We start from the raw sequence: 25,721 nt of genomic DNA on the forward strand, positions 1-25,721 counted from the left end.
ATGCATGTGAAAATTTTTGAATTTGAATAATAAAAGGAGATTTTTTTTAACTCTTCTGATATTGCTCACTCCTCAGTCATTTTGTTCCTCTTGTCTTTTAGCTATTTGCAGCATTATTACACCTAAGTAAACAAAAAAGAGTGTGTTTTAAACAGGTACCCTCCAGTATATGGCACCTGAGATCATAGACAAAGGGCCACGTGGCTATGGGAAGGCTGCAGACATCTGGTCTTTGGGATGCACAATCATTGAGATGGCTACAGGGAAACCCCCATTTTATGAACTGGGAGAACCACAAGCAGCCATGTTTAAGGTCAGATATCTTCTTTGTACAGCTGAGTAATATTTCTAAACATAGGAAATCTGATGACTGTTTTGGAGAATTAAAGGTTGCAAGAAAGGGAGATAAAGGAAGTGCCTGGATTCTGTTAAGAACAATAATCTGATTCACCTGAGAGGGAGTGCTGTGTATTTTTGAATAGATTAGTAGAGAGATAGCAGCTATTCAGCAGCCTGGGTGTTAAGAAAGAACACCAAACTGAAAAAAAGAAACAGTTCTCTTTGTGAAGAGCCTCTACTTGTAGCTGTGGGGGTTTTTAAATGCAATTGTTTATGCAGTTTGTAATAGTTTGGGGTTTTTTTCTCTGAATTAATAAACCAATTGTATAAGGTTAATATTAAAACCTGAAAATGATATACCACTTCTACTATCTAAACAATTTTTTGATGATGTTTAGTGTTTGGGGGAAGAACAGTTCAGGCCATTGTTTCTCCCTTTGTTTGTCTCAGGTGGGGATGTTTAAAATACACCCAGAAATTCCTGAATCCATGTCTGCAGAAGCCAAGGCTTTCATATTGCGTTGCTTTGAACCAGATCCTGATAAACGAGCTTTTGCTCATGAGTTACTTATAGATGAATTCTTGAAGGTTTCAAGCAAGAAAAGAAAGTCTCCTTCAAAGCTCTCAGGTAAGCATTGCTAAATTCAATCTGGAAGTTTCCTCTTGCCCATGTTTCCTGGAACTGCTGATTTAGTCTTTAGGGTGAGCACAGTGGATCTCCATCCCATGTGAATGCTCAGCTGTGGCCTTCTCTACCAGCAGCTTACTGCAGAAATGCCCTTGTGTCAGAATTCTGTTACCATGTTGTTGCAGAAGGCAATTTATAGAAATATTTCTAGTATTTTTTAGGTCTGTGATTTTGTGCATCTTTTATGGTTGTTGCATTTTTGTTTCATTTTTTCCCTTTTTAAATTTGCATACGTTTTCATTGAAAAAATATTTATATAGAGTATATTTTGTGTAAGGTTAGAACAAGCTATTAAATCTCAGTGGAGTTTTCTACATAAGCAGAATTAATCTTTGTCCCATAGCAAATGTGCATACACTGCATTATTTTTGTTTCATGAAATTTCATTTCAGGAAATGTTCATTTCCTGTAGTGTTCTAAATTATGGAAAGTAGCAAAGGAGTTTTGAGAGCAGTAATAACATATTCTATTGTGTATAGATATATACTTGGGAAAATATGTTCTGTATATTTTTAGCATTAGATGATTAAAGAAAGAAAAAATATCAGGTAAAGAGATGATAGTTGATGATCACTTTTATTGTAGTTTCCACTCCCTCAGAATAAAATTAAATTGCAATAAATTACACTTTTGGAGACTGCAGCCAGGAGAATTGAGATAATCCATAAAAATGGGAAGTTACCCTTTAGACTTTTCTCAGTTAATTTCAGCATATTTAACTTCCTTTTTTCTCTTTCCTTTTCTCACACAGTCCTTTCAGCCAACACAAATGGTGAGTTTTAACCTACTTCTCCATCAAAACCATACCTGTGTAGATACTGTAGTTATCACTTACCTTGGTATAATTTCTCAACACTAAAAAGATGGAAAGAGAAGTGATCACAATTGTGAAGATAAGTGACCCTTCTCTGTTAGGAACATCTAATTCATTGTGCATATCTGAAATACTGTTTTTAATCCTACCAGACTATGGCTTAATTGTGAGTGAGTGATACAGGCTTGTAGGGCTGTGCTGTTGTTTATGGGGACTTTTGGTGGAAACCAATGGCTGTTTCATAGTAGCCACAGAGACAAGGTTTATGGAGAATGATAGCATAGATTTTTGTTAGAATAAATTCTGCAAGTGACAAACCAGAATGCATTTGGGACCCTTTGTCAGACCAGGATACAGGATATTCCTCTCTTTCAGGAAATCACCTGGAAGAGTGCAGGAGGGAACTGAGCACACACGTAGTTACCTTCATGCTGAATTGATATTAAAGTACATTTTGAAATGTGCATATGTGAAATAGATATGAGTAGTTTCCTGCAGTGGCAATGTGTGCTCTGGATTTAAAACTAAAAGTTATGACTTAACTGCATGTTTATTATTATTAATCAATGATTATGAATTAATTAAACTTGTACAAATGAATTTGATGAAGAAATGTATCTTATATCTGTTTTAGTATCTACACTTATATGTAGTGTATATATAAATATATACACCCATAATATTAAGATCTTGGAAGGTGCTTGGACAACTTACCCTGTAGAAAAGTTTTCCTATTGCTGGAAGTCATGACAGGGGATGCACATTCACTTCAGTGTTAAAGTTCTGTGATAGAACTCTCAAGAAGCCCAGCATTTCCATCTTTCAGGAATAAAAACATACCTGAAAGATAACTCTATTCCAGACAAAAAAGTTTTAGGGTTTTTTTGTCCATTTTTCTCTAATATTTTGTGTTTGTGTGTGGGAAGGCTGGAGTTTTTCTGTCTCCTCTGAAAAAATAATCTTCAAAACTCTGATGGCATTATTAAATTCTAATTTCTGAATATTCCTATACAAATAGAGTATCTTCGGAGCGTATCCTTACCTGTCCCTGTTCTGGTGGAAGATACAAGTAGCAGCAGTGAATATGGTTCTGTCTCACCTGATACAGAATTAAAAATTGATCCATTCTCTTTCAAAACAAGAGCCAAATCCTGTGGAGAAAAAGATGGGAAGGGAATCCGGTCCCTTTTTCTGAGGTAAAGAGCTACCTGACATTTTTGTTAGATTAGGAATGTGTGCATCAGGATGTTTTTTGTAATGTTTCTTTTCACTGTGTTATTCAGCATCCCAGATGAACATTTTGAGGATCACAGTGCACCTCCTTCACCTGAAGAGAAAGATTCTGGCTTTTTCATGCTGAAGAAGGATAGTGAAAGGAGAGCCACCCTCCACAGAATATTAACTGAGGACCAAGAGCAGGTGGTGAGGAACCTGATGGAAGCTTTGACTCAGGTAATTCCAGAGGGCAGCAAGAATTTTATGGAATTCTATGACTTCTCTGCAGTTACCTGGAACTCTTGAAATTAAACATAGTAGAGCAGCTAGAAATGAAGTTTGATTAAACTATAAAGCATACACCATGTAAGTTTTTTTTTTTTTTCTGTTTGATTTGGGTTATTAAAAACAGGCTTTGAAATTGTCCATGATGCATTAAATAGGCCTTTTTTGTTTGTAATTACTATGTATATACCTGGGTATTAGCACTGGCAACACAACAGAAAAACATGTTTTCATGATACTCTATTTTTCCAGTGCTTTTCAAATTTGAGTAACTCATATAAGGTAGATGATCTCCAGGAGTGGATTATCTTGACTTCCTTTTAAAGTTCTGTGTTCCAACTGACTGGTTTGACAAAGGGAGGTTTAGGTCCTTTGGCCTGCTCTGGCCTTATGTTAGGCTATTGTATATTAAAAATGGGGCTGATGGATACACCATTGCCTCCTAGCCAACAGCCGTAACAGGGGAAAGAGGGGGCTGGGAAGAAAACAAATTGCAGCTATCCTGGGAAGAAAACAAATTGCAGTGCTGTTGGGAGCACGGGATGGAGGGAAGATGTAGTAATTGTGAGAGCTTCAACAAACAACAAAATAATTGCAGAATGACCTTTTGGCACTCTTTTGTGGGGATGATTCATTATGATGATGTATCGGTTCAGGACAACACTGAAGAAATAACAGATCATGACCTCACTGCTAAGTGTTGCAACACTGTAATTGGATGACAGGATTTTTTGTTCTTGTTTGTGTGTGTGTTAGTAGTTAATTGATTCACTTCACTCTCAAGGCAAAGTATTGCTGGTCTAAAACATTTGTAAAACATGACAACTCATCTTCTAAAGACACTAGTGTTTAGAAACTGATGCAAACCAGTATGATTATTATGCATGTAAATGGAAATGGGTGCCATGTAAATAAAAACAGCTTCTAACTCTTGGGAGGGAGAGAGAGTAACCCACAGTTATCCTGGTAACTACGGAAAATGTTAAAAGATAAGGCAGTGAGAAAGACATTTGTGATCTGTGCTTTGTGAGAGTTGTTGTAAAAGACACAATTTTTGCATGTGTATGCAAGTAATAATCAGTGATTGTGAGAGGCTGAAATGCAATCACAAATCCCAGAGAGTGTGCTCAGTGTTTCATGCCTTTCTCAGCTTGGGCTGGAACAGCTTGAGAGAGAAGCAGAGACACAGAATTTTAGAGCCAGAGTTCAAAACCCATGTTCATGTGACTGTCTGCCCTTCAAAGGGATGATGAGCTCTGACTCCCAAAGACTGTTTTCTTCCTTGAGAAATGCAAGAAATTACTAATAGAACAAGCCTGACTTGCTTGATAGGCCTCATCAGTGTTTAGGATTTCACAGAGTTTTTCTCTTCACAAACACTTTTCACAAGAAAGCTTTCAGGAAAGTCATTGGGTTTGAGGGCTAGGGAGGAGAATGCCCCTTCACAACATGGGTCACTATTTCTAATTAGCAAGTCATACTGCTCCTCCTGTCCCCATAGTGCCTAGTGCCTTGGTGGACTTGGATCTTCTAGTCCAGGGCTATGGTGTGCATTTACCTATCTGCCCTAATGGCTTTTTAATTATTTACCTGGAAAGAAGATTGGCTACTGCAGAGCAGTGAGAGATCCACTTCTGCATAGAAAATCATCAGGTGAATTCTTCAAAGCAGATCAAGATCAGAGGCTAGGACCTTTTATCTTAGGTGGATGTTTTAGTCCGTGGTATTTTTGACTGCACAAGAAGTTTTTTTAAGCTTCTTTCTCAATAAAATTATCCTTGTTTCATCCTGATCAGAATTGCTTGACTATAGTTAAAAGCTCAGTGTTACTGGCAAACAAGAGCTCTTGGTGTCTGGCCAGCCATAACATTCATGGCATAAAACTGGCAAATGCAATTGAACCAAACACCATATGTCCTTCTTTTACAGAAATCAATGTTGGATGTCCTTAGTCTATATAAATATTTACTTTACTTCCTTCAGAATAAGTATCTAATACTTCATGTTGAACTACAACTCTGGCTTAATTTAAGATTTGGCTTTGAAATTTGCATTCACTTGGCATAACTTTACTTATAAGAGTAAAGAGTAAAGTGCTCTGCTTCCTGGTTACTTTGGCTGGTTATTCTGATGAATGCTTTTGAGCTTTTTGCTTTTGGTAGCTCATGCTCACAAAAGCTTTTAAAAATAGGCATATGAATATTTATACTAGAAAGGTGAGATCTTTGTAGACTTGCTTTAAGAACAACCAAGTGTAGAAGTTCTGTATTAAGGGAAATTAGGAAATTACATAAGAAACAAGCAGTACCTTTGTGAGCCTCCTGCATAATTGACTAATCTCTTCTTTAAAATGCTGCTGTAGGACTTTGCACATTGTCTCTGAGAGGCACCCAGAAATTAGAAGCGCTGCAAAGCATGTGTGTGTTTGCAATTATGAGTCATTTGTAGTACCCAGTGCACAGTACATTTATTCATATCTTTATTCATTGCTGTACAAAGACACATATACACTGCAGCGTGCACACATTCTTCAGCAAATGGTGTAAAATGAAGTCAGCTACTTGTTCAATGAGCTCCCCCCTGCCTGTCCCCAGGGAGCCCAGCCCCAGAGCTCTGTGCTGCTGCAGTTATGATGCCACCAGCACCTGACCTGCAGCTGCACCTTCCCCTTAACCATAGCAGCAGTTTCTGAAAACCCATATTGCCAGCTGACATTATTAACTAAAGTCTTTCTGGATGTATGTTTCAAAACTATGACTATCAAAACTATTTCTTTTCCTCTCTCTTCTGCCAGGGAGCTGAAGAACCCAAGCTAAAATGGGAACATATCACAACACTCGTTTCCAGCCTCAGAGAGTTTGTACGGTCCACTGATCGCAAAATCATCGCAACCACGCTTTCAAAATTGAAGCTGGAGTTGGACTTTGACAGCCACGGTATCAGCCAAGTGCAGCTTGTGCTGTTTGGTTTTCAAGATGCTGTAAGTTGCATTTTTACTCAGAAACTTGTTCACCTAAACTGAAAAAAACGAAACAAGCCAGGACCAAAGTGAACTTGTTTAACTTCCACCCAGAGCTGCTGAAATGATAATATTTGAGGGCTTTGAAACTGTAATAGCAAAATCTGAACCCACAGCAGTGACTTGGTTTGGTTGCCTTGTGATCCTTTGGCAGGACACAGACCCTGAACACTACTGATATCTTACTGATTAAAGATAAAGCAAGTTCAGAATAATTGTGTGAATATTGTGTCATAATAGTAAGGCCTATTAAAAGGGAAAGCCTTTTTAAAAAATCTCATTTTTGAAGGTTTCCTGGGTAATAAGACTAACAATAAATGTCAGGTTTATCCTACATAAATGCAGATCTCTTAAACTTCTCTTAAAAATTAATGCATTGCCCCCATAGTAGTCTATCTACCTTGTAATGCTATATTAATTCTTATTTTTAGTATTTTGATTAGCAGATTTCTGCCAAACTAATATTCTCATTTCAATTTATAATAAGCAGGATAAGGAGGATTGTTACTTTTCTACCAATAATAAATGCAAGATTTATCATTTCCTACATTGAGCAGCCAAACAGATGCATGGGTAGCCCTTAAATAGCCAGTTTACAAACAGCAAAGGTTTTCTTAAGGTATGTATTTAAGTGTTAGTTCCCAAACAGTTAGGCTTAATTATTAAGATGAATAATACACATGGGAGGGTGCAGCTGTACTGAACATCACTTGTCCAGACAGAAGTCATGTAGTAAAAATGAAATGACAATTCAGGTAGGTATTTGAGGTGGATGAATCTTTTAGAATTCAAACCTGGGGCACTCAGACAAGTAGAAGACAAGTCAGGAAGGATGGCATAGCATGTAAAGTGTTGCATAGACTACACTAACAAGATTAGATGCTTTTATTAAAAATAAGTGTTAAATGAATCTGTGAAAGAGATCTTTCTACAAATCAAAAGTTTTTGATTCTTTCGAGCATGTTTTCAGCTCTCTCTATTAATCTCATATTAATATTGTTTTGATACTGGAGGAGAAAAAACAAGCATACAAGGTCAAGAAAACAATGCAGGGGGTAATAGTACAAATATTTGTACTGTTTTGATAGAGATGTTGCTGGGCATCAGTTGTTTGGTAGTAATTTCCTGGGTTGTATTCTTATCAGTAAAAAATTTACTTTCTGTTAACTTCATAATTACAAGTTGCTTTTTTTTAACTGATAAGTGTCTCTTTCATTACGATCTGTTATTTAACTAAACCCACAGAAAGTGAAAAGAAAAACTTTGCTTTAAATGTGTGCAATTTTAATTATTTTGGCCATACAATAGATTTCTATTCTACACTGAAATCCAGGACAGTATCAAGACCTCCGATGCTGCAGAGACTGAGGCACTGCTAAAAGTGAGGGAAAGTAGTTCCCTTGCTTTTGGTACTTAATAAGCTGATCTTAGGTTACAGTGTTTAATAATCACAACATCCTTATCTCACCAACCAAGAAAAAGTAATTTTGTGATGCCATATAAATAACTAAATCACATTACTATGGATGGTTGTGATCTTGACAAAGTTAGATTTTGTTTCTTCAGTGCTCAATGAAGCTAGACGTAGCTAAACACGTCACTGTCTCTGTGGCAGTCGGTTTGGGAAGGTGCAAAGTGCTGGCACAGGGTGGCTGTGCTGCCTCAGAGGGCAGTGGGCAAGCCTTAGGGGCAGCTGCTGCCCGGGTGCCAGGCCCAGGGCAGGCTCCCCTGGCACTGCACGGCTCCCAAACCCAAGCACAGTGTCCAAGTGCCATCTCGTGGCCACTGGCCATAGAACGGAGCAGACACAGGTACTGCTGCGCTGGGTGGACCCTGGCTGGCAGCTGGAGGAAAACCCTTACCCAGTCACTCATTCACTCCCTCCCAACAGGAGGAGGGAGAGAATTGGAAGGACCAAAAGTGAGAAAATTTGTGGGTCAAAATAAAGATTGTTAAATAAGTGAAAGGGGGAGAAAAATCTCACGAGTGTTGCAAAAGCAGTCAGTCACCACCAGCAGACTTGTGCCCAGCCAGTCCCTGAGCAGCAGCTCCTTTGGAAAAAGCAGCCTCTAGTTTATTGCCCATCATGACCTTATACAGAAGGGAATATTTCCTGGGTCAGCTGCTCCAGCTGTGCCAGCTGTGCCAGCCACGTGCCCTTCCAGCCCTTAGTCCACCCACAGCCCCCTCACTGCTGGGGCAGTGTAAGGAACGGAGGCAGCCTTGACAGCATGTAAGCTTTGCTCAGCAGGAGCTGAAACGTGTGTGCTACCAAGGCTGTTTTAGTCACAGTGTAAAACATAGCACCATGTGGACTGCTGTGAAAGAATTTAACTCCATCCCAACCAAAGCCAGTGCAGGTACCTGCATAAATTACTGCATCACTGAATACTCTTGCTTTTTGGCAGCGAAAATAGTAGGACTAATAACTTTTCCATATCCTCTGAAGGCATAATTTGTGTGACTTCAGTCATTTTTTACAGAAAAGTTATCACAGAATGAGGGAATTGAACTTATCTCTTTTTTAGGAAGAGTGAAATATCTTTTTTCCACTTTTTTTCATTATCAGTAGTTGCTCCTTTTTTTATAATGCTGTAACTTGATAGTTTTGTATGTAAAATATGACTCAAAGCAGTTTGTAAGCAGGTCTGTAGGCAATTAGGAGCAACCCAGTGTAGAAAACCATCAGACTGTATAAAGTAAGAAGCAGAAGGAAAGAGAAAATGGTACAGCACACAAAGGAAGTTCCTAATTGTTTAAACTAACATTAATTAACTAGTTTCAGAATTAAGTAGGAGCAGCATTACATTAGTTCTTTTATATTTCCTACAATTGTACTTTAGAATAGACAAGTAGTGCTGAGAGCAAGCAGTGAAAGCGATGCCAAAAAAAGTAACAAGATTAATTAGCTTCAGCTGCAAGCCTTTCATAACATAGTCCTTGTTATTTGTCTTGCTTGCATTCTTTTGAAGTTTCTCTCCACAGTCACCTAACACAGGAACCAGTACTTGATGAAAAATACAACATATTGCATGACTTATATTAAAATAGATGAAGTTGATAATGTTGCTATCAAGAAATAATTGTAATCATCTGCTTGGATATAGCATCTAGAAGTTTAAACACTTCATATGACATATATTCTCATTTTAAGCTGTGGGATATGTAATATCTGAACTGAATTTTCTCTCACTAGGTCAATAAAGTTCTCCGAAATCATAATATTAAGCCACATTGGATGTTTGCACTGGACAGCATAATCAGAAAAGCTGTGCAGACTGCGATTACAATTCTGGTCCCAGGTGAGTCATTCTTAATACTCAGCAAATATTTATCAGCTGATCTCTTTAAACATGCTTTAGAGTTGTGATCATGATGCTTCACTTAGGATTTTGAAACCAGCAGTGGCCTTTTTCCTGTTCACTGTCTGCTTTGCAATTCAGAAATTAATCTGTGTATTGTTCAAGCTGCATTGGAAAGCACCTTTCCACAATGTGTAATCTAAATGATTCTGCAACATGGTGAGTAGTAGTAGGTTAAGGTGCTCTGGGACCTAATCTTTTGAGGTGCAAAATGTGGCCTATTGCTTATGGCCAGAAGCTGTCTTTAAAAAATCCCAAAATACAACAAACCCAAACAACCCCAAAACCTTGACTTAAAACCTGCCAAAACCAACCAAACAGGTCTGCAGTGGCTGCAATTTCTACATTGTATTTTAAATGTGGATTTAGAGTGTACGGCTTCACTAAGGGAAAGAGTCTGTTTAGATGAAACTGTAGCCCATTCTGTTACTTCTCTACCTATTTCCAAGTTTAGTTTTTCTGCTTCTTCTTAACTTCTAATGCTGGAATTAATGGTAAAGGAATTAATGGTGATATTTTCAAATATCACAAAATAATTTTCATTTAATGCTTTAAGTCAGAATACTTACATTTCTGTTTCCTGCAGTGGGTTGTCTTAGATTATCAATAAGGGTATCTGAAAATTACTTTGAAAGTTACATCTATTCCTATTCTTCTTACTTTCCATATCCCTAGCACAAACAGCAAGATATAAGTAGAGTTTATGTGTTACTTTCAAGTCACAAAGAAACTCCTGTCTTCTGATTAGAATGCTGAACACCTCTTACAGGCATGTACTTCATTGCTGTAGTTATAGGAGTAACTACAATTCCTCCTAAGTTGTCTGTTCTTCCCCATACAGCTCTGTGACAGCATTAATTGTAGGTGGTCAAGCTTAAACAAAATCCTCTGTGCCCCAGTGGTTTTCAGGCACTGATCATCTGCTGATTCTCTACTTCTGATTACTTTCCCTTGCCTTCGTCTCACTCTTTTTTTCTTAATTATTTTTCTTATAATGTGGATAATAATCACTGCCCTTAACACTTCTAAAAGTTATGGGATGTTTAAGGAATGGTACAAAGCCAATTTTATGCTGCCTGGTGGTGAACAGTGGCAAAGAGCTTGTACATCCTGGTAATAAGAACAAAAGTTCAAAGCAAATCCAGACGTATTTGCCTAGCAATATTTGGGTAACTGCTACATAATAAATCTGCTTTCCTGAATTTAGAGGAAGCACAGCTCTGTTGACCTTATTATATGCAGCCTTGAGAAAGGTATGTAGCATTGAAATAAAGAGGTGAAATAGATCAAGGAACAAACGCGTCTTTTGTAAGGAAGATAAACATACTTGTTAGTTTAGTTACTCAGCAGAAAGGGCATAAAGCAAATTTTTTTCCTGGGATTCAGGAAAAAAATTACATTTTGGTGAGGAGACTAGAGGGAGTTCTTAGCAATAAGGAGCCACAATTGAAGGAAAGAAAGAAGAAAGATTTATATTAAATAGTTAGAATAAACAAACCAATGTTGTTAACACTAATAGGCTGTGTAGGAGTGTCAGATCTAGTATACATATCTTGCATACCTGGGAGGCTCTGGCAGGTAGTTTAAACAGGGAACAGAAACCAGGGTATAGCTTTGTGTTTGTGGTTGGTGGATGTGCATCACTACAAAATAGGCAGCGTTCCCTGTGAGAAGTAGAAGGAGGTGTACTTTTAATTCTTGGGAGAGGGGCCTCTTTATAATTTCTTCTCTTTGTCTGAATGCAATTTTTTGGTGAACATGGTATTCTTATAAGGATGGAATGCTAAATATGCCAGAGCAGCAACAGCAGGAAGACCTGGATAGAAAAGAAATAATGGTTATTTGTTCAATAAAATGTTTCAAGTCAGGCACATAAGAAAATGCAAACTACTGAGAATGAAATTAAGCAGAAGAAACCCTGCTATACTTCAGCACAATTTGACATTAAATGGTAGCCAAATCAGGAATCATGTTCATACACATGTTTGTTTTTTACAGCTCTTTGACAGGCAGAATAATAATCTGCATAAATAAAGGTGCTGTTATATTTTGAGTGATCTTAAACCCCTAGAAAATATCTCTTGTCCTGTTACAGAAATTTCAGGTCTGTTGTAACCAAAGCTATAGGATGATCTGGAAACAGTCACTTGGGTCTGCTTTTGTTTTAATATTTAACTTATGTTTACCTTCTTTGGTGGTTTTTCTCTTGCTTATATTTTAATAGAATTGAGGCCACATTTTAGCCTTGCATCTGAAAGTGATACAGCTGATCAAGATGATATAGAAGTTGAAGATCAAGATGAACAGCCTCAGAATCAAACCATCCAGCAGCCTTGCATTGTCTTGGAGGATGCAGTAGCTACCTCAGGTGTAAGCACACTCAGCTCCACGGTGTCCCATGACTCCCAGGCTGCTCACAGATCACTGAGTGTCCAGCTGGGCAGGCTAAAATTAGAGACAAACAGGTAAGTCTGGGCATCAGGAGACAGGGACACTAGCCTGCTCACAGCAGTATGCTTTGGTTAGCTTTCAAAATATATATAAGCTAGAATACCAGTGACAGTGCCAAAATTCCATTGCAGTGTAAGTTGTTCCCTTTAATGATCATCCTTTTTTAGCTGTGACTGATCACTTACATAGTTGTATGAATTTCAACAAAACCCGAGTGAAGCAAATTAAGGTCAGACTTGATTTCAGGTGCCCTTTCAGGGAAGGTCTGTAAAACACTGACTTGCTGCCAAACTTCTGCTTTTTCTCTCTTTGGTGTGCTCTGTGTGGCTGATAAATGGTGTTGTGTTTTGTTTCCATAAGGGCAGAACTTGCTGTTCTTTTCTATAGCTATTCTCAGCAAGTGAACTCAAGCTAATAGACAGCTACACAGGAACTCCATAAGGAAACTACTTCAGATTTGTTTTGTGCACACTGCAAGGAGGATCTGTGCTTACCAGCAACCATTAGCTTTTTATTAAATAGAGAAAGATGGGGAAAATAGGTGTTTTGCTTAAGAGAAGAAATGAACCAGAAAATTGGATATTGCATTTTTTTCAGAAATATGTCTTGCACTTTGTGCAAGTGAAAAGTGGTTCTTTAAGATTTTATTGTTTTTTTAAGAAATGTCAGAGAAAAATCCAAATCATCTTCTATATATTTTGTTTTCCTTTCATTAAAATATACCAAATAGTCTAGTTAAAATAGATATTTCCCTTTTGCAGCATGTGATTTATGACACTGACCTCAGTAAATTTTACATGTGACCTTGATAGAGAACATGTCTTCAATAATACAGTTGTCATCCTGGTAGAAAATTCATTGGAGCTACATTTTCATTTGAAATTAAAATATTAAATTACAGTTTACTTTTACACGTGTCTGAGAAGGTTGCCATAATTAAAGTAATTCATTAGGCTGTACTGTATTTAATAAAGTATCAGTATTTTGGGGTCCTTATGTCACAATTATTTTTTTTTTACTTGTGACCACTGAGAAATATTTTGATTGTCTTATTGTTATACCTGGAGAAATAAATAAATATTTTAGATTGATTCACTTTTCTTCCCCAGCTTAAGGTGGGGAATAGCCTCCGAAGTGATCAGCTTGTAGAAGTACTTTTTTTTGCTAGCATTTTGCTTCTGTAAATTTCTCAAATGCAAAGCCTTTGGCCAAATAATCACATCCAGTCATTCATGCAGAATTTTTTAATAAACAATAGAGAATTTTAAAAAAATATTTATGAAAGCTTTATTGGCACAAGCAGCAAGCAGTTCTCAGGAGAAAAAAATGGATTATTTTATTGGCCCTGAAGGCCTTTTCCAACCAGAATAAATAGACTAGGAATTAGTTAACTGAAAGGTGACCTGTCTGGACAGAGTATCAGTTTGCACTGAGAATACACCCTACACCCCAGCTGTGGGTGTAGATGCAGCGAGCAGCTCTGTTCCCATGCAGGGTGGACTTGGTAAGGTTTCTTAGCTCAGGTGTGGAAGCATCAAGTGCAAATATGTTTCTAGTGGGCCTCCATGCAAGCTAAAAGTAGGGCAAGATGTTTTTACAATGCAATCACGTGGGATTCAGTTTGCCCCGTGCAAAGGCAGGTAAGGGGTTTCTGTGGCATATTTTCTAACTGAATTCCTGTCTTTCAGAAAAGGGTTGCAGTGCTCAACTGGTATAAATGAAAAAAAAATTAATACATGGATAAATAAAAGGAAACATGCTGAAATAGAACAGTTGTTGCATAGTTCTCAGGCTGACAGAGGTTTCAAGAAAAGGATGAAGATGCTGCAGTCCTTTCAAGGCAGAAATTCTGAAGACTCAGGAGCCAATTTTAGGTTTATGAATTTGCTCTCCATGTGCAAATTTTGATCAAGTTCCTAATAAGATATCATTCATAAGTCCTGCATTTTACTAAACCAATCTTCTAAAAGAACAAATTACAGCAGTTTTACATACAAATTTTCCATTATATTCTATTTTCTTTTGATCAGCTCAAATGGTGCTAGCCACTGAATATCTACAGGTTTCTCTCTGGGTTTGTCTTATGAAGGAGGTCAAACATGAGTTTCAATTTACTTCTGCTTTACATTCTCAGAAATAATTGCTTAGGGAAGTAGGCAAGTATTTTGCCCCCTCTTTTCTCACTCTTAATATAGTCTAGGAGGGCAGGCACAAAGTGCCTTATATGTGAGGAAGGGACAGCCCTTGTGTGATTGAGAAGCTTTTCTCATATTTATGAAATGCAACCATATGTTTTCACCACATTTTCATCACTGTTCTAACCTTTCCATACCTTTGAAAATGTCTGCTGGAGAGATGTGAACTGGCATTTTTCCTTACAAAAGTTTAGCCATTGGATTATGAACCACTTTGATATTTGTTCTCAGTTCCAGTTTTGTTTAAAACAGAGCACAGGCTGTGGAAATTTTACTGAAATATTCTACCATGCCACTTGTTTAGTGGGTGAATGTTTATGTGGATGCTGGTGTGTTTGGGGCTTCTGTATGAATGTTTGTGTCTTGATATAGATCAGAATCAATCTGTAGTGAAAGAATATACCTTCAGTGACACCTGAAGAATTCTGTCCTTGTCTTTGCCACGAATGTTTCCAGTTTAGGTATAGTAAGATCTTTCCTTTCCTGAAAATTTGAAGCTACTGAAGGAAATGGGTTTTTTGTTCTCATTACTTCACAGGTTATTGGAGGAGTTAGTTCAAAAGGAGAGAGAATTTCAAGTCCTCTTGCATCAAGCTATAGAAGAAAAAGATCAAGAGATCAGGAACCTACAGCTCAGGTCACAGCCAATAGGTAAGTGAGAAGAATTTTTGAAGAAAAGTTTCATACTCGCTACAGATGAAAAAGTGCCAGCTAAAAGTCTGTCCATTTTATTGAGGTAGCCTCAGCAAAAATGCTTTATTGTGCTGCTTCTGGTAGGGTTTGCTTTGAAGTAAGAATGTACACCGTGGAAACAAATTACTGGATTTGTTAATCACACTACAAGGAATGAGTATGATTTGAATATTTTTGTTCATGATTATATGGAAGAGAGCAAGGCTCATATCCTACTGAATAAATATTATTCCTAAAGAGGATAATCTAGTATGTTTAGATATATGTTCCTTGAATTACAGACTGTTCCAATTGTTACAGTGAAAGTTCAAGAGGCGAGATGCAAATACACCTAATTGGTGAGATGCAAATACAACTTAAATGTTACTGAGAAAAGCCAAGTTTGCTGTGGCTGCCCTGAAGAGGGTGGAAGTGCTAATGCAGTTTGATATTTCTGTATAATGTGCTTCTAAGTGTTGCTTCCAAAAGCAGCTGATCCTCAGCCTAAGACATTGCTTGTGCAGCAATTTTGAGTTACACTGAACAGTTCAGTTAATTGATGCAACAACCTTAGTGTAGAAAGAGGGACAGTGAAATTGATGTGCTTTGTACTAGCAAAGTCATTTTCAGAAGAGGGCAAAAAAATGCTGTGTGTGTCAATGTTCACACTACTCTAACTGTACCCTTAACCAAGCAGAGAAATTAATGTATAACTGTCTATAAATTGGAATTAAGTGTGTTCTTTGGGAATTGGCATTTATTTATGGGTATACTGGTATTCTACACTGAAGGAAAAGCTCACTGAAGAAAGTGCTTGAGGAGTCAAAAATGACAACAGGTTGCTTTGGCAACACAAAACCTTGTCTCAAATATGCTTGTTCCAGATATTCCTGGATTGTCTGTCTGTCATCGTCATTCCACTGGCACGGGGACCGAAGACCCTGATCTCATAAACTGGCTGAGAGTTCATGGAGCTGATGAGGCCACAATAAACAAGGTAGCAATGATCCCATCCACTGCCTGGCACAGTTGCAGAACTGTTTTGTGACTCAGTTTAAAAAATACCAAACCTTTTTAATTACTTCAGCACATTTTGAGAGATTAATTTGTTTTCAGAGGATAGGGAAAAGCCATGAATGTGAAGGCCTTCATAAATACAAAGTACCATTAATAGTTCCTAAATATGATTGTGAATAAAGCAATAAAATATCCTGGTAAATAGACACTCTTGGGTTTTCAGTGTCTTTACACACTGCAGCATTCCTGCTGATGATACTCTGGATACAGGATACACGTTCACCCTTAGCTAGCTGTGCTACAGTGAAATATCCTGAAGTAGATCAGTCTGCTCTGCAGCAAATTATATAACTTTAGAGGTGTTAAAGATTTCAGCTAATTTAGGAATACCTGCATGTAGTTATCACTCCTACAGATCAGACCAAAGGTTCCTCCAGGTTCAATGACATCAAATTTAGATGCCATTCTTGAAAATGTACATCTTAACTGTTTGAATTTCCTCATGGGTTAAATGTGCTATAACTTATGGTACACTTTGTGTTCAGTGAAGTCTGTAATTCTGTGATACCAGTGGTAGCAATAGGAATGCCAGTTGACAAAGGTTTTGAGTAGCTGTAAAAGCATTACATCTTTCAAGTTGTGTCTGGTATGCCGATGCAGAGTATACAGTGTAAAATTTAAGTTGTTTCACTGTATTTGTAGAAACCATGTTTTTCTGTTGCATGTACTACATTTCAGCCCAATTTTAGGTTTCTCCCAAATTTACCCTTCTATTTTTAGGGGCAGATGATTCTAGCAAGATGAGCTTAGGAATTTAAATAATATTTCTAACAAAATGTTCATTTAAATTTCTTTCTGCAGTTCTTGGCTGAAGACTATACCTTAACGGATGTTCTCTGCTATGTTACACGAGATGATCTGAAATGTTTGAGACTGAGGTAATGCTTCAGAGTTAAATGAACTGTGCTTTGTAAGAAGAAAAATTGATACTAAGTCTCTATTTATTGCACTGTGTGCAATTCTATTAAAATAACTAAAACTTTGCAGTATGTCTTTGTATACTGATACATTTCTGCCAAACAGCTGATACTATTTAAATCTCAAAATAAGCTTTTTTCTATTGAAGGCAAAATTTTAAGGTAAAGCATTTACCTTACAACTGGAGACCCTAGATATCCCATTAGAGCCTTGCTTTTATTTTAAAAAGAAGAGCTAGAAAAACTTTCAGTAGTTTATTATCATCATCAAACTTCAGAAACGTTACTCATGGACTGTAAGTAACACTACATTTCACCTGATCATGCCAGGTGTATAGGTCACCAGCTTGCATCATGTTGGAAGTCAAATGTGGGTTATGCAAGTCCTTTGGACCAGAAGTCTGAATTCCAGACAGCAGGCATCTGCCAAGTGGAAAGATTGCCCTGTCCTGTAATCAGAAAAGGACTCTGTTCCTTGTTTGAGTAATGCATGTTGGATTTCACCTTTGATCAACCTTCCCACTGAATATCATTGATCAAAACCAGAGCAAGAAAATCAGAAAGCGCCTCAGCTGGAAGGCTTTCAGACTAGAGTTTCTTTGTACCTGAGTGTCTTTATGATTTTTCTTTACAGAGGTGGAATGCTGTGCACGCTCTGGAAGGCGATCACTGACTTTCGAGAGAAACACGCCTGACACTGATATTTTTTTCTTTGCTTCTCTGCAGAGATGAAAAGATTTCCTTTCAGCCAGAGCAGGTGTGCTGTCAGAAGGACTGTTGCACTTTAATCCAGTATTTGTTTACCAATGTTAAAAACACTGCAGCTTCCTGACTGCTTTTACTCCTAAAATCCATAAGGAATCTGTAAACAACCTGCAACATTATTTTACTTTCAATGTTTTTACATGCAAGTTTTTCAACAATTTTTAGAAAACACACACGCAAAAGTTATAAACTCACGAAATATAGTAGTTAAAGTAAGCAGATGTTAATTTCATGACAAGCTGAAATGTAAGATTTCATGTAACAGTACATCACTGGAACAAAACCAAAATGTGACAACTTTCAATTTCTTTGTAATATATATCAATATTATCTGTAGTACAGCTTCATAATTTCAATCATAATTAGATATTTTTCTTTTAGTGTGCAAGATCTAAAGGTAATTGTTTTTACCTACTGCCCTACATAGTTTAATATTGTTTATTTTTGGTAATTTAAGTTCTATGGTGCATTTGTTTTAGAGTTGTTTATGTACTACTGAACTGTACCAGTTGTATACACCTGAACCACGGTAATGTTAGCTTGTTCTAAAGCTATCTCTGACATACACAATTGAAAATAAAAATAACCTAAGACTTACTTTTTCCTATATTTTTGGACTTATAAAATAATAACAGTGGTGTAGAACTGGAAAATATTGGAATAAAAAAAAAAAGAAAAAATTCATACTGAGTATTAAGGGAACCTTTTTGATGCATCTTACATTTACTGTGATTTGAGTATGATAACCATAGCATTGAATATTTTCTTTGTTTTTTTCTATTCAGTCTAATTACAGTACTAACAAGCCAAGACCAAACAAAATTCTTCTCTGGGTGCTGTACTTGAGAAATGAAAAGTCCTGCCTCCATGCACTGAATAGTCATTGTGGACTGTTGTTTCTTTTTCTGCTTTTGTTTATGCAATGATTTTTTTTTTCTTGTGTGCAATGAAAAAGGGTGGTGGGTGTTCCCTGTCCATCCACTGTCATTGTCACTCCACTGTTCTAGCACTGGGTATCAACAGATTCTTCTGGGGCATCTGCAAAAATTCCATTGTGGGTAAGACTTGCCTGGGCAAGAAGCTACTTCTTTTTCCATAAGCCTTGGTAACCAGTAAAAGGCTTATGCTCTTCATTTTTCAGGTCTAGCAGGTATTTTCAAAGGAAACTAATTTATTTTTTTAAACATAAACACATTGTCCTAATGTGTATACAGTAACTTTTGCTGGCTACAGTGCAACAATTATGTATTAAAAAATAAGACACAGAACAGTCAATTAAATCATTTTAGTCAGATTTTTTTTTACTCTGAAGATAGTTCTATTGATTTTTAGGCATGGATGTATTCAACTCATTCCAAAAACTTCACTGTATTTCACGAGAAACACAACTACTGTTTATTAATTTTAACTGCTATTACAGCAGAAAACAATACATTTTCGAGGTAATTTTAAACACTAGAAGGACCAGAGGTGGAAGCTGACTTGTAAATCCCAAAACTTAAAAAAGACTTCACCCATTGAGAAGTAACCCTAAGACAATGAACTTCCCCCGCTTTGATTTTTGTGTGAAGCATGATCCTGTATTTGTCCAGCTTTGGAAACCTCTGGTTTCATGCAGTATGACTGGAAGGCAATTGCACTGCTCTGTTTACTTGGAAAGCATGCAGCCTGTTCTCTATGACTCAGGCTGCTCAGAAATGCCAGCTATGTAAGGGAGAAAATTGTGATCGAGGTTTCCACTGAACATCTCCATGAGACCTAGCCTGGAACCAGCTGGAATTAACTCCTGTGGTTCTCTGCTGGCTTCGCCAGACCCAAGGTGGCTTCTGCAGCATTGCTCAGCAATCAGTTCTGTATTCTCCTTGGTGAGACTCTGTTGGATCTGATCCATGCCCAGGCCAGGCCACGTACACTTATGCTCCTCCAGCAATTCTGGTCTAAATGTGGTTCCCTAAGCAGCACAGCTAATCCATACAGATACTAGATCTGTGCACAAAAGCTTATGTAAGATCCCTACATCAGGCTACTTCATATAGATTGTACCAGATGTTACCTTTTACATCCTCAGACAAAACACGACATAACACTTTGGGACGGTGTGCATCAGACAGGTCAGCCTGGGATTCTTCAGCCTGGCTCCCTGGTGAGTGGATAGAGCACAGGTGAGGGCTATGAGATTACCTTAGTGCAGGATGTTGCTGAGGGCAACATTTTGACCATAGGGCATACCACTGGCTTTGAACTTGGATAGCCTCTTAGTCCTTGATCAGTGCTCTTCTAATCCAGGGCTCAAGCTGACTGACACCCTTACATCTCCCTTAAGGGAGCATAGAAGTAAAAACTCGACCAAGGCAGTGCTGATTTTGCTGTCTTTTGCACCTTTCAGCATAGAGCCCATCCTATTCTTCTATTACAGACATTCCTGCCCACAAGCCACAGGGCGTGTTTATCACCCAAGCCCCAAACTCTTTATTTTAGAGCACAAATGGCTCTTGGTGCAACAGCAAAATATTAAACTCTCCTTCCCCTAGAAGACCTTGTGCTCTGAACTTTGCAGTTACTGAAAGGGGGGTTCTCTGCATGGTGACTGAAGTTTGCTTGGTCCAAGTGCATCAGACCAAGGGAGCTGCCCCTCTCCACCTGCTTGCCTGCATCCACAGCTGCATCCTATGAGTTCCCCAATTCACCCACCCTCCTTCACCTGTAGTTGTGATGATTGGTGCTACCTACAAGCAGATGAAATATTAAGTGATGTTTTGATGCAGACTAGAACACTTTAAAGAGAAACACTCTTATGAGCCTGAAAAGCAGCATAAAGCAAGTTAAGGCAAACTCCTAGGAAAGGTAACAGGACCATGACCTTTACATAAGTGACTGATACATCGGCAGCTCTTCACAGAGCCTTTTTTTTTGGAAGCAAGGCGTTGCACGCAGCTTCAGAAGCGGCACTTTAGGAGCACGTGCCGCGGGAACGAGTCTACGGCAGTGCAGCTCTTTCCCACACGATGCGGCGCATCGCCCGGGCTTGCGAGGCGGCCGCCACTCCTCCCACCTACTGCCGAGATGGCGAGCATCCCCAAACCTGTTTTTTCTCTCGGCGCCGGTACCGAACGAGCTGTGCCAATGCGGCGGGAGTTGCTCTGAAGAAAAAACTAATCACACCTGTGTGAACAGCGGCACCTCGGCAGCCCGGGCCGCCGCGGGGGCCGGGAGTGCGGGCAGCCACCCCCGCACCGCCACCACCACCGCCGCTGCCGCCGCATAAGCGCCTCCAGCCCGACAGAGGCGGCTGCTCCCGGGCCGCGGGGCCCGGTCCCGCCCTCACCTGCTGCCGGGCCGAGCCGCGGGCGGGGGTGGGGGACGTGGCGCTCACCTGCCCCGGGCCGCGGAGCCGCGGGGCGGAGCAGCCGCGCTCGGCGAGCAGCAGCAGCAGCACGGAGACATGGCGGAGGCCGCGGGCAGGAGCGGCCCGCGCCGGCGGCCCGCAGGTGAGCAGGGGCCGCGGCCGGCCGGGGCGGCGGGAGGGCGGCGCGGATCGGGCCGCGGCTGCGGGGCCCCGCTCTCCCGGGCGGCTGCGGGCGCCGTGCGGAGCGGGAGCGCGGCGGGGCCCGGCGGCGGCCTCGCCCGCAACAGGTGCGGGGGCGCTCGGCGGCCGCCCGGCCGTGCGGGGACTTCGCTGCCTTTCCCCGGGCACCGGCGGGGACAGCCAGGGACAGCCGGGGGGTCGGCCCGGGCGGCGGGCAGAGCTGCGCTGGAGGGGGCGGCGCGCCCGAGCCGTGCGGCGAGACCCGTCCCGACCCCGCGCAGGGGCATCGGCGGGGCCGCGCCGTCGCTCCCGATTCGCCGCTGGTTCTTCTGGAGCCTCCGCTCCAAGGGCTCGGAGTGCGGCGGGGCCCGCACGGCGGCGGGGCTATCGCGGGCCCGGAGGGGTCTGCAGGGGGCGGCCGCCGGGCTGCGGGCTTTGAGCGGGGCTGGAGGTAGCGCCGAGCTCCCGCAATAAGGGAGGATGGACAGCCGCAAGACGCCGCTAAGCGGACGGGGTGAGCCCCGGCGAGGGCGGAGGGACGGCTCGGCAGGGTCAAGGTAGCCGGTGGCAGCGCCCCGGTGCCCGCCGAGCGAGGCCCGCTGCGGGCTTTGGCTGCGCCTCAAACGCGTGCGAGCGACGGGCTGCTGCGAGCCCTTATTTCCTACAGGGAAAGCGGGGAGATGACCTTGCAGATGTCTCCTGTGAGGAGAGATGTACACTGCGAGACCGTTTTAACTCGCTTTTATTTTGGCCCTAAGGGTGAGGAGGGTGCAGGGAGGAGATTTTGGCTTACGCAAGCGGATCGACCGCTGTATCACTGTTGTAGGCGCGGATGCTGTTTGCTTTTGCTGCTTGCTGGACTGTGAAGTCTGAGTCCAACTTTTAGTCCTCTCCTTTTTTTCCTTTTTTACCTTCCTCCCCAGTCCCATTCCACTCACCCTTTGCTAGTCCTTCTCTAACATAAGCCCAAGTTTATCTCTAAATCAAAGAGTGAGTTTTTATATCAAAACAGCATATGAATAGGCCATATGGCTGTTGGCTGATTGTGTTTTCTCAGTATAATATTTTTAATACATACTTTATGTAATGCAGACATGCAGTCGTAAGCAATGACTGTGGGCAGACTCACCCAAGTGCTGTCCTCATTAGAAGTATAGAATATAGCTCAGAAATCCTTACAAGTCACTCCCAGGTATCACCATAAAGTTCATCTTCAGAAAGGATGTGCATCTGTGTTCCTATGTGTTCAGAGTTTACAACCACATTGACTTCCCTTTCCACGGGAAGAACTGACTGGTTTATTGAAGCCATTTCTAACAAACTCTTTTCCAGTTCTTCACCTTCCATTGCTGATGTGATTTTTTTTTTTTTAACTGGATTATCAGTCTTTTTATAATTACCTACCAAAACTAGAGATGAGTCAACAGATGATATTTATTTTGCATATGTTCTGTTTTAAAATTACTTATGTGCCTAGATTTATTCTGTGTTCGCTTTGTAGTTTCATTTCAAGCTGCTGTGTTGAACTTTTACTCATTGGGACATCTGTAGACGGAAGCATCTGCTTGCATAAGTTCTTGAGTATTTTGAATTCAAATTACTTTGTGCTGTCAAAGTTCATTTGAATCTTCTTTGTGAGTGAAACGTCGGAGTTAAACATCTGTGAAGCTTAACTATGAAGCTTTTCTGTGTCGTTTGTTGTCTGCTGAGATCCTTTTAGGTCTCTGAGTTATCACAGGGACCACTTTGCAGGTGTTCACAAACAGGAAGATTCTCAAAGCGCATCAGGGATCTGCTGCTTTGGTCCATCCATGAGCGAGCAGATGTGTGTGCCCAGGGAGGGCCATGCAGATGGCTGTGGCTGCAGCCTGCTCTGCAGGCGGAGCACCTGCGTTTGGATCCGGCTGCTCAGGAAGGTCAACATCCCATCTGTGTTTGGTGAAATTAGCTACCGGTAAAACTATTGCCTCTGTTGAAAAACAAAGCTCTGTGTGTGTTGTGGTGCGTGGCTGGTTTGTTTCTTTCCTCGCCTTCTGTGGCTACACGCATGGACTTTCAGGGCTGATCCTGGGGAAAGCTTCAACATCACCACAAGAGTTTTGCAGGGGGATGTTACAGGTGGATCCCTTTATTGGCAGGTGGTCTGCTGCACTTAACTAGCTTTCTTTGGGTAAATGGCTTAATTATCAGGGTGAAGGGTTTTTTTTTATTCTGCCATTCATAAATTTATAGATGGCAAAGTGAGTACAGTGCTCAGGGGATATACTAAGTTACACCAGTTAGAATTTTTCAGTCATAGCTACTTGAGCATCTAATAGTGCTAATAAGCTCTTCAGTGATTCCTGAGATGAGAGGAGCCCTCTTGTGGGGAATGCCACATGGAGAAGCTTCTGAGGCGCCTCATTTTTTGGCTGCCCATCCATAAACATAGGCATGTCTCTGCCTGTGAGAGTTCCCCATGCGTGCTCTGGGCTGCCTTGGCCAGCTCTGTGCACAGGTAACAATTTACTTAAGCTCTGGGATAACAGAGAGAGCTATGTGTTTGTAACATTGCAAAGAAGCTTTAATGCTGTGGTTTTGTGCGCTGTTGTAGTTAGCTCTTTCTTCTAAGTGAGCTTAGTATTACTCTGTGCTTTTTGCTACAAAACAAATCTGCCCTTTAAATCATGTCAGTGCCTGGTGGCTTGTGAAAGCTGAAAACTTGAGGTGTTTGCTCTTTAACTGCTGATGGGACTTTTTATTTGTTGCTTGCTTAGCCTGGTATTTTCTCCATCTGAGAAGAAATCAAATTTCATCTTTCTGTGTTTATTTTTTATTTCCTAACAAAGAGATATATTATTCGGGAAAACACAGAAGTGCAGAAAGCATAGAGTGTCTGGGAGCTGAAGGCGTGCTCTGGTTCCCATGGCTCTTTCCCAGCGGTTCCAGCGTGTTTTACTGGGGAGGATTTACACGGCGGTGTTGAGACACACGGTTTTTGTCTCTCAGACGATCCATGTCCTTCCCAGGGGAGCTGCCGGGTGCAGGGCGGTCACAGTGGCCGGAGGAGGGGATGGATATGCCCGTGCCCAGGCACCGAGGGATGTCACGGTGCTCCGGTACAGGCTGCGATACCGCCGAGGGCACCTCTGCCCCAGCCAGGGCTCCTTGGGCTCACCCGTACCGTGAACAGCACTGTGGGAGCTGTTCCCAGGCGTGGGAATCAGGGAATGCCGCGAGGGTGTGCGCTCACACACGCTGCAGGTGTCGATGCCTGTGTGTGGTGGGCGTGCTCTGATTTCCACCCGTGATTATCTAAACGTTAGCACATTGCGAACCCTTTCTATCTCTTGGTGTATAAATCGTGGATCTGCAATTCTTCTACTGCCACCTCCCCTCTAAAGAAAATCTATTCAAGCTATGAAATCGTGTCTCAGAGCCTGTGGTTATATCTTTGGTCCCGCATTAATGATTTTTGAGGCAGTACTGAATGCAGAGAGACTCAGATTTTTCAGTACCTTGTAGAATGAAAATGATACAACTAAATTAAATTTAGGTTAAGATCCTCATAGAAGCCATCCCTCAGCTTCAGAAAGCTGGTCAAGTACTGTGTCTGGGTATCTCTTGTTGGTCAAGTAATGTCTATGCAAGGACTACACGCTATGGAAGAGTTCAAACGTGCCTTTTTCTGTGCTTATTGTGTAATGGGAGTCAGGCTTTCTCCACCCACCTACACCCAGCGTTACTAGTGTAAAAAAAAAAAAAAAGAAGAATGAGGTATGTGTGTGAAACAAACCACAAGAAACACAAACTCAACAACAAAAATCCAACCCTGTCCAAAAAAATTCCCCCCCCCAAAAGTTCAAAACCACAGAAACTCTATGCACACAAAAGCCCCAAAGCCAAACACTGCAATTTAAAAAAAAGTTTATGAAGAATCAGGCCTGTTAAGTGATGGTCAAAGAGCTGGCTTATGTGGTACTTCCAGTACAGAAAAAGAGGTTTTACTAATTTAGTTCAAGTAGTATGCGTTGCTGTTTTCCTTGGGCTTGGCTTTGAAAAGAGATGTACTTGCGTATGTGCTGTTTCAAACTGCAAAAAGTTGTAAATTTACAGTACTCTGAGATGGCTGATACTTTATTTGCATGATTTATTATTATCCCAGATAAACAAATTTAATACTTTAGATCTGAAAATTATTTGTGGTGTTAAAGGTAATTAAATGATCAGAGAAATTATTGCCTCAATTATGTAAATACTGTATCATCTTGCAGCAACATACACATATTTCTTCAAGCAGAAAACAAAGTAAGTCTACATCCACAATACAAGCCACGGTGTGCTGCTGCTGTTGTTGTGTCTGTGTATATCTGCCCTTCCTTTGGGGAGGGGATCCCCTCTCTGTGACTTGTATTAG

The 25,721-nt window shown here is 40.5% G+C and overlaps 2 protein-coding genes across 4 annotated transcripts in view; both read left to right on the forward strand.

Annotated features, from left to right (window-relative positions):
• MAP3K5 (mitogen-activated protein kinase kinase kinase 5) overlaps nucleotides 1–18,396 on the forward strand; it is a 98,183-nt gene extending 79,787 nt beyond the window's left edge. The window contains exons 19-30 of the mRNA XM_063151472.1: nucleotides 156–313; nucleotides 790–967; nucleotides 1,779–1,799; nucleotides 2,860–3,037; nucleotides 3,125–3,293; nucleotides 6,136–6,321; nucleotides 9,557–9,662; nucleotides 11,947–12,187; nucleotides 14,907–15,019; nucleotides 15,925–16,037; nucleotides 16,919–16,995; nucleotides 17,669–18,396. Coding sequence (XP_063007542.1) covers nucleotides 156–313; nucleotides 790–967; nucleotides 1,779–1,799; nucleotides 2,860–3,037; nucleotides 3,125–3,293; nucleotides 6,136–6,321; nucleotides 9,557–9,662; nucleotides 11,947–12,187; nucleotides 14,907–15,019; nucleotides 15,925–16,037; nucleotides 16,919–16,995; nucleotides 17,669–17,729 — 1,601 coding nt within the window. The 3' untranslated portion in view covers nucleotides 17,730–18,396. The remainder of the gene's footprint in view (nucleotides 1–155; nucleotides 314–789; nucleotides 968–1,778; nucleotides 1,800–2,859; nucleotides 3,038–3,124; nucleotides 3,294–6,135; nucleotides 6,322–9,556; nucleotides 9,663–11,946; nucleotides 12,188–14,906; nucleotides 15,020–15,924; nucleotides 16,038–16,918; nucleotides 16,996–17,668) is intronic.
• A 2,806-nt stretch (nucleotides 18,397–21,202) lies between these two features.
• MAP7 (microtubule associated protein 7) overlaps nucleotides 21,203–25,721 on the forward strand; it is a 109,707-nt gene continuing 105,188 nt past the window's right edge. Inside the window, exon 1 of one of the 3 annotated variants that reach the window (XM_063151478.1) lies at nucleotides 21,203–21,287. In XM_063151478.1, the coding sequence (XP_063007548.1) occupies nucleotides 21,242–21,287 (46 nt within the window). In that variant the 5' untranslated portion in view covers nucleotides 21,203–21,241. Of the gene's footprint in view, nucleotides 21,288–21,790; nucleotides 21,840–23,099; nucleotides 23,280–25,721 lie in introns of those variants that run through there. The other 2 variants (XM_063151479.1, XM_063151475.1) reach the window with 2 other exon arrangements.

The sequence above is a fragment of the Melospiza melodia genome, chromosome 3 (genome assembly GCF_035770615.1).
Source record: "Melospiza melodia melodia isolate bMelMel2 chromosome 3, bMelMel2.pri, whole genome shotgun sequence".
Taxonomy (NCBI): Eukaryota; Metazoa; Chordata; class Aves; order Passeriformes; family Passerellidae; genus Melospiza; species Melospiza melodia.